An 11,686-nucleotide genomic window follows, 5' to 3' on the forward strand; every position below is an offset into this window, starting at 1 on the left:
AAAACATCAGATAGTTAGCAAGCTTTTTGTTGACTTTTTTACATGGTAACCAAAGTTCTTTCTTATTACAAGAATCGATAATTTAACTAACAAATTCATGTTTCGAAAAGAAAATTTGATCGACTTTTATATCCTCGTCATTTAGATAGTCGTAAGGTATTGTGATGAAGTCGTCATATGATGGGCCTTCTGATGGTCTGGATATATCTACAAATGGTTGTGTTGGAATGATGGAATGCATTTGAACCAAAGGCATTACAATTGGTGGGACAGGAGAAGGTGGGGTTAGAATATGGATGTAAGATATTGGAGAAGTTTGTGGTCCTAAAGATGGTCCATATCCATGTTTAGTATCAAACTGTGAAGTACATCTAGGTTCACTGTTGTGACCAAACCAAACTTCACTTCGGTCATTCTCTAGTTACATGGCTCAATATGATCATCTAGTGAAGACAAGGTGTGAATATTACGTGTTGGAATGGTTGCAAACATAAAGTTTTGACTGGTTGAAATGGGTTGATCGGTTGAATTGCAGTGTTGGTACATATCGTATGTGTGCACTTCATGACTTTCGCAAGGTGTAATTGATACAAATAACGACATTCGAGATGCATCACTTCCTTCTAAAAAAAGAAAAAGCTAAGGTCTTCATCATCGATTATGTCAATCGGAGGAGCTGGGACCAACAAATTGTAACGACATTTGATGTGTATATCAAACATATCTGGATCAATAGTCAGTCGTTGGTGCATAATACTCACTATTCATTGACTGTTATATCATTTCTGACTTTCAGACCTTTCATATGACCTCTAACATAATTTCTTCCGGACTCATCCCAATCCCCAAAAAATCGTATAAAGATGCAAAATAGTGTCATTGATCTGCAATAGAATAAGCAAATCTTAAGCAATGTCCCATAAAAGTTTAAGAAATCGCCCAGTAATTGATAAGTGATCACCTAACTATTTATAAGTGTTTGCTTATTATTGTATATGCGATCGTATATAAATTTTTTAAAGATCATTTATATAGTACTACACGATTGTTTATAAATTACTACACGATCATTATAAATTACGACGCAATCGTTTATATATTACTACGCAATCGTTTATAACTTACTACAGGACCATCTAGTAATTCATGAACGATCGTTTATATTGTAATGAACGATTGTGTATATATTACTATATGATCGTTCATTTAATGTTAAACGACACTTATCATGGAAGCGATCTGGGACAAGAAATATTGTAGAATATCACTTACATTCTCCCTGTTTTTGAATCTGACGATGAAAGCAATCGACGAGGATGTTGGACTGAAACTCTTAAAGAACACTCTGAGAGAACAATGAGAGAAGTTCGTGAGGAGTTCGCCAGAAAGTGAATACTGAGAGTGACCTTCCATTTTGTCTATACCAATGTTATTGGTAGAATATTAGTTGGGAATTAATGTTTTGGTGAAATGTTGATGTTGTATTGAATACATATTGAATGAATAGTTGAGAAATGGTTGAAGAAAGAAGCCAAAACTTTTTAAAATTGAGAGTAATTTTAGAATTTTGTATGGGCAAAAGGTCCGAGTAGAAAAGCTTTTAGGGAGAGGTTAATATAAAAAAGTTTTGGTTTTCGAGTATTTTGTGAAATTTTCCTTCATTGTCCTCTGCCGACCCTCCGGCAGAAAATCACGACGACGAGCGGCTTCTCCTTCGACCATGAGTGTATTTCTTCTTCGGTGAACACCCCTATCTCAGCACCTCCTTCTGCTCGACGTTTCTGTCATTACCCAAAGCAAGACCCACGGCATCCAGCTGCTGTGGCCGACCTTGCGCGCGACGACGAAAACCTCCGACGGCTTGCAGCAGCTTGACCTCGCGGCAGGATTCTCTGCGACAATTCATCTGTGCGACGGCGACGAGATTCTCGACGGTGGTGCGAACGTCCTTTGCAGCAGTGCCTAGAGAAGGTACTTATGTTCAATATATATTTTCAAACTTCAAACTCTTTCACCAAGTGCTACTTTCACTTCAAGCACCCTGTCTTTCTTCGTTGCATCTGCAACGTTGTGTATTATTCATCGAATCCTGTCTCCAATCAGCTTCTGAGTGAGTTATGTAAAGATGGTCGAGTTGATGAAGCGCGTAAGGTGTTTGATCAAATGCCTTATCGGGACAAGTACACATGGAATATTATGATTTCTGCATATGCCAATTTAGGAGATTTAGTTGAAGCTCGCAAGCTTTTCAATGACACTCCAATTAAAAATTCTATCACTTGGTCATCCCTAGTATCCGGATATTGCAAAAATGGGTGTGAAGTTGAAGGCTTGAGGCTGTTCAGCCAAATGTGGAGTGAAGGGCAGAAGCCAAGTCAATACACATTGGGCAGCGTTTTAAGAGCATGTTCAACTTTGGGTTTGCTTCATAGTGGCAAAATGATTCATTGCTATGTAATAAAGACCCAATTAGAAGCGAATATATTTGTTGCAACTGGTCTTGTTGACATGTATTCGAAGTGTAAATGTCTTCTGGAGGCTGAATACCTCTTCCTATCACTGCCTGATAGGAAAAACTATGTTCAATGGACTGCTATGCTCACTGGATATGCTCAAAATGGCGAGAGTTTGAAGGCAATTCAGTGTTTTAAGGAGATGAGAATACGGGGAATAGAGTCTAACCATTTCACATTTCCCAGCATATTGACAGCATGTACAGCAATTTCAGCTTATGCTTTTGGTCAGCAGGTACATGGATGTATTATTTTGAGTGGTTTTGGTCCTAATGTATATGTTCAAAGTGCATTAGTTGATATGTATGCCAAATGTGGAGACTTGGCTAGTGCAAGAATGATACTAAATATCATGGAAATTGATGATGTTGTGTGCTGGAACTCGATGATTGTTGGGTGTGTGGCACATGGATATCTGGAGGAAGCTCTAGTTTTGTTCCATAAGATGCATAATCGGGATATAAGAATTGATGATTTCACATATCCGTCTGTTTTGAAATCTCTGGCTTCTTGTAAGGACCTGAAAAATGGAGAATCAGTTCATTCTCTGATTATTAAAACTGGTTTTGATGCTTGCAAAACGGTGAGCAATGCGCTTGTTGACATGTATGCTAAACAGGGAAACTTGAGTTGTGCATTAGAGGTTTTCAATAAGATATCAGATAAAGATGTAATATCGTGGACCTCCTTGGTCACGGGATATGTTCACAATGGCTTCCATGAAAAGGCTCTCAAGTTATTTTGTGACATGAGAATTGCAAGGGTTGACCTTGACCAATTTGTAGTTGCCTGTGTTTTTAGTGCATGTGCTGAACTAACAGTTATAGAATTTGGTCGACAGGTTCATGCAAACTTTATCAAGTCTAGTGTTGGTTCATTGTTATCTGCAGAGAACTCTCTCATAACAATGTACGCCAAGTGTGGATGCTTAGAAGATGCAATTAGAGTCTTTGACTCAATGGAAATTCGGAATGTCATATCATGGACTGCCATAATAGTTGGTTATGCACAGAATGGGAGAGGGAAGGACTCTCTTCATTTTTATGAGCAAATGATAAATGATGGCATAAAGCCAGATCCTGTTACTTTTATTGGTTTGTTGTTTGCTTGCAGCCATGCAGGTCTTGTGGAAACTGGCCGATCTTACTTTGAATCAATGGAAAAAGTTTATGGAATAAAGGCAGCTCCTGATCATTATGCTTGTATGATTGATCTACTGGGACGTGCTGGAAAACTCAATGAGGCAGAGGATTTATTGAACCGAATGGAGGTTGAACCCGATGCAACCATATGGAAGTCATTACTTTCTGCATGTAGGGTTCATGGGAACTTAGAACTTGGAGAAAGGGCTGGAAAAAACCTCATTAAATTGGAACCTTCGAATTCTCTGCCATATGTTTTATTGTCCAATATGTTCTCTGTTGCTGGTAGATGGGAAGATGCAGCACATATTCGTAGATCAATGAAAACAATGGGTATTAACAAGGAGCCTGGATATAGTTGGATTGAAATGAAGAGCCAAGTGCATACATTTATTTCTGAAGATAGAAGCCATCCTTTGGCGGCTGAAATATATGCAAAGATTGATGAAATGATGATATTAATAAAGGAAGCTGGACATGTTCCAGATATGAACTTTGCATTACGTGACATGGATGAAGAGGCTAAGGAACGTAGTCTAGTATATCATAGTGAGAAGTTGGCTGTTGCATTTGGACTTCTCACAATCTCGAAAGGAGCACCGATTCGAATTTTTAAGAATCTTAGAGTATGCGGGGACTGCCACTCGGCAATGAAATATATATCTAGCGTTTTTAAGAGGCATATTATTTTGAGAGATTTAAATTGTTTCCATCACTTCATAGAGGGAAAATGTTCTTGTGGAGACTTCTGGTAGGGGAGGGTGTTCAGCCACTTGATTTTTGTTTCTTTGTTGACCCACCTTGGAGAACGAAACAACTAATTCTTGATGCCTCACAGTGTTATTCTATTGGCACAACCCAAGCAAGATAAGATAAGAATGGTTCTCGTTTTAGATGCTTTGCCGATCACGCAGGATTCTTCACCAGGTTTGGCAAGCTGCTCAAGGAGAAGGCCAAAAGCGATATCAAGAAGATCTTATGACAATCTTGAGAGGTCTGTCTTCTATTCCTTTTCTGATCTCTTTTGTTTTATTGTCTCAAGGGAAGCATTTCCTGTCAAGGGAAACAGTTTCTCTTCGTGAATTCTTGGATTATTTGAACTCAAACATGTCAAAACTAATCAACTATATTTTTAGCTTTCTTTTCTGGAATGTGGGTACAACTGTGGTGTAATTCGATTTTAGTTTACCTTTCTCTTCTCTTAAACTTTGCTCAATTCTTTATTTCAGAGAATGAACTTACATTTATACTCTTTCAGAAATGAAATTTTATATGCTCGAATGTTGTGTAATTTGACTATGTTCTTTAGATTGATATGGGTTGGTAGTCATTTTAATACTCGATTTTTTCAAAAAATACTTCGTAAGCCAAATGAAAAACTATAATAATTAATCGCAGTGTTGAAAACTTTGTAGGCATTATTGGTGTCTGATTTTGGGCCAAGGATCACCATTAAGATTGTGGAGAGCTTGTTTGATGAAATATTGGCAGGGAAGTTGAATCGGCTAGTGAAATAAAGGTAATGAGTTCACAAAATTTTTCATTACTCTGCGTTCTTAAATAGAAAGGTTTTGCGACACGGAAATGAATTAATAATTACTACATTTATTGTTCATTTAAGCACTAGTGGCACAAGGTAAAAAGTTCACCTGTCTTTTCAATTTTGAGAAATTTCACTTATGAAGATTTTTATATTCACTTTAGTTTTAGTCACAGAAAACTTTTATGTACTGTTTTGATTTTTGAGTCATGGAATTTTTTATTTAATTTTGAAGGTATAGTTTTGTTATAAATGGGCAATTTGATGAAACAAATGTTTTAGATTCCATCGGTTTTTCGATTCTATATTTCTATATCCGAATAATCTGCAACGCTTGATCAAACTTGAATTACATTGTTCAAAATGATCCTAGGATGCGTTAAAGAAGAATGTTTTGGAGTTGTTGACAGAAGGGGAGCAAATCTATCCTTCAACTTAGATTCCAGTTTGCTTGCTTCATGGTTTATAGTTTGTGCAATCCATCAAACTAAACATGATATCTCAAGCACTAGTTCTGATTCTATTTTTATTATGGCATCAGAAAACCAGCTGTGATTATAATAGTTGGTGTTAACAGAGGTGGAAAGATGTCTCTTGGTAAGACCTATTGTTAACATGGTATGTGTTTTCTATTGAGTTCAAACCTTGTTTGTTGTGATTTAACATTTTTCTCAGCTGACAATTTTTCCCTGGTTTTGAAGATATTTTATTTGATATACTTTTTCCTTCAATAAATGTGTGTTGCTGAGAAGCGTGCAGTTTCTTATTACTACTCCTATAAGTGAAGTTTATGATTAGGAAGTTCTCATATTACTAAATTATCTACTTCTCTGTCCATTTTCGACATCGGAATATATTTATTTGCACTGTTATTACTCAAATTATCAAGTAATATGTTTATAACTCCGTGTTGCAGGAGAGCTGGCTTTTAGATTGAATCATGAAGGGCGAAGATGAGATGATACTCGTTCTATCCGTATTGAATTGATGTCACTTAAGAAGCTATTATCAACATTATTTTTGTTTAGAGTAGTTCTATACTTGTGAAAAAGAAAGTAGCTCTATTCAAAATATCTGTTCAAAATGATTTTTAATTATATGACCTGAGAGACTCATTTGAGTCCCTATTTTGTAACTTCAGTGGTTTGTTTACCAATTGAGGACTCTGTTTTGTTTTGGCATTCCCTTTTGGGTGATTGAGGGAAAGGGAAAGGAGAGTGGATTTGTTTGCAGTTGGGAGACTCATTTTGTATTACAGAATATTATACATTGTAACATCATGAAACCTAATTCTTTTTCTTCTTTTATGATTTATTTATTTTTACCAAGAATTGGTCTTTATTTTGAATTTATCAGGTTTTGCCAGCCCATTTCAATGAAAGATAATTCCTTATTAAATACAATTACAAGATGGAAATATAATAATTTTCAATCTTGTGTACCAGATATTGATGGCAGCTGGTCATATACTTCGAGTAGCTCTCGTGATCAGTTGGAAATCTGCCAGACTGTGACAGATAGAATTGGATGTGAGATTATTATTTACTTAAAAGAGACAATGCCAAAGCGTCATCAGGTATGAAGTAATTATAGTGATCTGTTTCTTTTTCTTGGCATTGTAATTTCTGGGGAAGTTTGTATCATATACTCGAGATGCTAACTTACCATCTTGAAGTGTTTCCCTAATAGTGCTATCACAGGCTGTAAAGAGAGGAAAAGTTGGTTCTAACATTGTTTTAATTGATGCATCTGGACATAAGTACATGTCGTTTAGTGTTTTACTAATAGCATTCTTTCCTGCGTCTTCTTAATAGACGGAAATCTAGAATTATTTTTCATAGGTCGGCACACGAATTATAGCTTGATGGAAGAGTTAATAACATGTGACAAAGCTATGGGCAAAATTATGGAAAATTTGTATGGATGACCCAATTTTTAGGTCCAAAATATCAAATGATCCATTTTTAAAAAATAATATCAATTGACCCCCTGCTGACATCATCGCCATACCAAATTACATAAATTGCCGTTACTTCTTCGTCTTCTTACCTTTTTACTGAGAACCTACCAAAACTAAAAACTCTTCATTCAATTTTTTCAAGGCTAACGGCTTTGTATCGCACATAAACTAAAAACTCTTTAAAATTCATCATTTCAGCTTGCAAACGATTCTACAACCGCCGACAAATCGAATCTGATCGGTAAATCTTTCAATCTGTGCCTTAAAATGTCTTACACTGATCGATAATAGGGCTTTGTGGGTTGTTCTGGGTTTAGAAATACACTGATATGTTTTTTCTTTTGGTTTGTTTTTTTGTTTTCAATGTGTTCTGTGGTTGAAGATGAGTAGAAAGAGTTTGTGAGCGAGATAAGTGAGAGTGAAATTGGTAGAGCGATACTAGAGAGAGTGACACCAGAAAGGGTGGGTCGTTCTGGGGTTTAGAAATACTGTGAACCTATGGTGTTTTTGTTTGTTTTTCTAGTTTTCGATGTGTTATGTGGTTGAAGACGAGTAAAAAGAGAGAATGTGAGCGAGATAAGTGAGAGCGACACTGGCGAGAGCGAGTCCAGCGAGAGCGAATCCAACGAGATTTAAACAAAATGTTGTTTTACTATTTTTTTTTCTGAAGGAGTTTACTGATTGAATCTTTATTTCATGCAGGAGTGATTTAAGATGGCAACACATTTCAGAATACCCGAAGTCGACCGATTTTCCAGTCAAGTAACAAGCTTGGCCCACATTGCTAATGCAAACAAGATTGTGAAGGAGAAGCTTACACTAAGACAACTAGACATGTTCAAGAGAACAGTTTTTGGGCGATTTGTAGACGCTGACATGGAGTTTAACAACCCAATTATCCATCACATGTTACTGAGATAAGTGAAAAGGACGAGATCAGACTCAATGTCATTCTCTGTTTGTGGAAAGGTTGTCACTTTTTCGAAGGATGAATTTTTGTTGATGACTGGTTTGTGGCAATCCCCAACACGAGTTGATCAAAACCAACAGTCCTTGTATGAACTTGCTATCAAGTATTTTGGTAATCGAGTGACGAAGGACACCTTACATCTCCATCAACTTGAAGAAAAATACAAGGAGTTGGAGTTTGAAAATGATGATGATGCTATGAAAATCACAGTAGTCTACTATACTGGGGTCGCAATGATGGGGAAAAACAAATAGAAAAATACAGTGAACCTCAAAGGTTTTAAGGACGTTCAAAACTTAGAGTATTACAACAGTCTTGATTGGGATACCATTATTTGGGAGAGGACATTGGATACCCTAAAGATTGCGTTGAATGATAAGAGCAGTCTATACAAGACGAGGGTCAAAGGAAATAAAAATTGCATTGTGAAGTACTCTTTATGTGGATTTTCACAAGCGTTCTAGGTAAATTTGCTTAACATAATAATCGTGTTGTTTGATTTAACATTACTATTGTTCTTTATATATTTTAAATTTTATTTAGGTATGGACGTACGAGATCCTAGCTTCATCGATAGCTGGGAACATTGCGGAGTGGAGCAAGGTGGCTTTGCCCCACATATTACGATGGTCATGGTCCCACTTAGTGTTCTTCAAAGTACTCGAGAGAGATATTCGAGTCTAACAATGTACGTTTACTCTATTATGCATAATATGTTTATCTGGTTGTTAAATTAACACTAACCAGTTTACTGGGTTGTTAATGCAGATAAAGGTTAAAGAGGGTGTTGTCATGTCAGATGTTGAGAGGGAGTTTCGAGATACCCCAGTGGACAGAAGACCTATATTTGATCTAGGTGCGGATGATGATAGTTCTGAAAGTGGCAATAGGTCGACTAGTGATGGGGGTAGTCCTGAAAGTGAAAGTGATGGTGATGCTCATCGTGGAGATGACAATGATGAAGTTGTCAGGGTGGAGGGAGGGGATGAACTTGAGCATTCTAAGCACGAGGATGTTGAATATGGAGGGGTGGAAGGAGGGACATACACACTTAGTGATGATATGTTCCATGATGTGATGAGGGACGTACGCGATGAGGACGAGTTGAACCAACTTGATGTTTATCTCGTGGACTCCCGTAGAGAGCGACCTGTGGATGAGGAGTGTCCTGAGTGTGCTACCCGCTGCAGGGAGAGAGCCAATCCCGATGATTCTATTTATTTGTACCTGTGGACCATTGACAGCTCACTATTGAGGTTGGATGATCGTATATCGGGTTTAGATAGTCGTGTATAAAGTATGGAGGAAAACATGACGGACATGAAAAAATAATTGTCAGCCATCCTGTCACTGTTGCAGTCTATGTGCAAGGTTTGCATTTACTATCATTTTATGTCTTTATGTATTTAGTTTTTACGTGTTCGTGAACTCATCATTTTACTTTACTAATTGAAGGGTTCCATGGTGAATGAGGAGACGACCAGGTCATCCATCCTATCTCGGGATCCCGATACCAATAATGCGATTGCCTCTAACACTCCCATCCCCCCTCTACAGCTCGATACCACCACTTCACCCACTCCCACCCCTCCTTTACAACCCAATACCACCACGACATCACCAATTGACGTCAAACCTATAAAGGCCGACGTCCCACAAACAGAGGCTGACACTTTTGGGATTGTTACGACCACAGAAGAAGTTACACTGGTGAATAATTTATTGATCAGTAATCTTTGTTTATATTTTTATATTTCTTGATGAGTAATCTATTGTTATTTGTTTATGTAAGAATCTCAAAGAATTAGTTGTAAGGGGAAACCTGTTGATAAATATACACTTTTAGCTCAAGTAAAGAAGAAAAGTGTGGTTAGGCATCCTCTCCCAGGTGTAGCTACGTCACTCTCCAGAGCGATCATCACATATAACGTAGCACATGATGTTCCATACAATATCCTTACAAAAATGATGGGCTAGATCTCGGATGACAATACGGACAACGAGGTTCGAGGGAATTCCTTTAAACCACTTGCCAAGCAATTCTTCAAGGAATTGATTACCCCGAATTTGTTGGTCGAGTACGATGTAAGTTTCCTAGTCTGGACTTCTTTACATGTTGGCTATCTTGTATTTTTATTGATATAGTAATTTTTTGTGCATACCATAAATACTTTATTTTATTTTATGAAAGAAAAATTTTATACTTGGCCCGACATGTGCATGCACAAATTCACCATCTTGTCAATTGGTGTAACGGTAAATTTTGATATTTTGTTTCTTAACTTCTCATTATATTTCGTTACTTAACTTTTCATTTTATTTGATAGAGTCACCTTAATACTCGTGGCGGGGTATTTAAACGAATAAAGAGTAAGACACTTTTGGAGGCTGCCCTAGCATGGGAAGATGAAGACACGTATAAGGACTGCATCACCGGTAAATTGGATGTCAAATGGGCAGATGTGGATTTCGTTTATACGGCGATGAATATCAGTGACCACTGGATGGTCCTTGCAATGGACATTAACAGAGGTTACATATTCGTGTTCGATTCACTTCTGTCATACACACCAATGACAAAGGTGGTGAATTGGCTAGAGTCATTGACGGTCACAGTATCATCCATACTTCACTACTGTGATGTGGATCGTTCAAAGTCAGATCTATTCGCAGCCCGTTGGAAAATCTCGCGACCTATGAACGTCGACATATAACACGGGTCGTTTGATTGTGGCATCTTCGCAATCAAATTTCTATAACACCTGGTGACTGGTGTTGATTTGTTCATAATCACTCTGGAGAAGATGAGTGAATATAGGATGTAGTTAGCGTATCAACTATGGGCAAACACTCCGTATTTTTTTTGTGTATAGAACATGTATTTTTTATTGTATTTTTCATGTACGTTAAAACATTTATTTTTTATGTATGTAAAAAACATTTATTTTTTATGTATAATGGAGCTACTTCTCTTTTCATTGTATAATTGAACATGTATTTTTTATGTAAGTTCAAAGTTCAAAGTTCAATATCATAATTTTATCAAAACATACATAATTGAGCTACTGCTCTTTTCATTGGATCAATGGTATGTAGAACATTATATGGTTCAAGGTTCAAAGTTTAAACATTGAAAGAGTGAGATTTTGAGAGAGGGCGAGACTGAGAGAGCGAGATTGAGAGAGTGAGATTGAGAGAGTATGAAGTTATTATTTTTTGTTACAAGTATGAAGATTGAAAGAGTATGAAGTTATTGTTTTTTGTTACAAGTATGAAGATTGAGAGATTATGAAGTTATAGTTTTTTGTTACAAGTATGAACATTGAGAGAGTATGAAGTTATTGTTTTTTGTTAAAAATATGAAGATTGAGAGAATATGAAGATGGAGAGAGTATGAAGATTAAGAGAGTATGGAGATTGCTATTATAGAAATACTCCAGCTTGTTATTGTTTTATGTTTACAAGATGAAAGTATGAAGTATGAAGTGTTACAAGTATGTTATAAGTATGATGAATGAAAAACTGATCAATGGTATTTATAACAAATGAAATGTTACAAGT

At 36.7% G+C, this 11,686-nt stretch overlaps 1 protein-coding gene across 15 annotated transcripts; it reads left to right on the top strand.

Moving 5' to 3' along the window:
- Nucleotides 1–1,606: 1,606 nt before the first annotated feature.
- LOC120074185 (putative pentatricopeptide repeat-containing protein At3g15130) lies at nt 1,607–11,076 on the top strand. 15 transcript variants are annotated; one of them, XM_039027215.1, is made up of 9 exons: nt 1,607–4,649; nt 5,071–5,174; nt 5,569–6,771; nt 7,354–7,396; nt 7,858–8,589; nt 8,669–8,813; nt 8,894–9,496; nt 9,581–10,210; nt 10,453–11,076. In XM_039027215.1, exon 1 carries the CDS (start codon nt 1,978–1,980, stop codon nt 4,408–4,410), a length of 2,433 nt encoding a protein of 810 aa, XP_038883143.1. In that variant the 5' UTR covers nt 1,607–1,977; the 3' UTR covers nt 4,411–4,649; nt 5,071–5,174; nt 5,569–6,771; nt 7,354–7,396; nt 7,858–8,589; nt 8,669–8,813; nt 8,894–9,496; nt 9,581–10,210; nt 10,453–11,076. The 15 variants fall into 15 exon arrangements, with proteins under 15 accessions (XP_038883143.1, XP_038883142.1, XP_038883144.1 ...); XM_039027214.1 differs by lacking the exon at nt 7,354–7,396 and having other exon boundaries at nt 9,581–9,835; nt 9,918–10,210; XM_039027216.1 differs by lacking the exon at nt 7,354–7,396 and having other exon boundaries at nt 9,581–9,835; nt 9,928–10,210.
- The last annotated feature ends 610 nt before the right edge of the window (nt 11,077–11,686 follow it).

Source organism: Benincasa hispida, chromosome 3 (assembly GCF_009727055.1).
Source record: "Benincasa hispida cultivar B227 chromosome 3, ASM972705v1, whole genome shotgun sequence".
NCBI classification, from domain to species: Eukaryota; Viridiplantae; Streptophyta; class Magnoliopsida; order Cucurbitales; family Cucurbitaceae; genus Benincasa; species Benincasa hispida.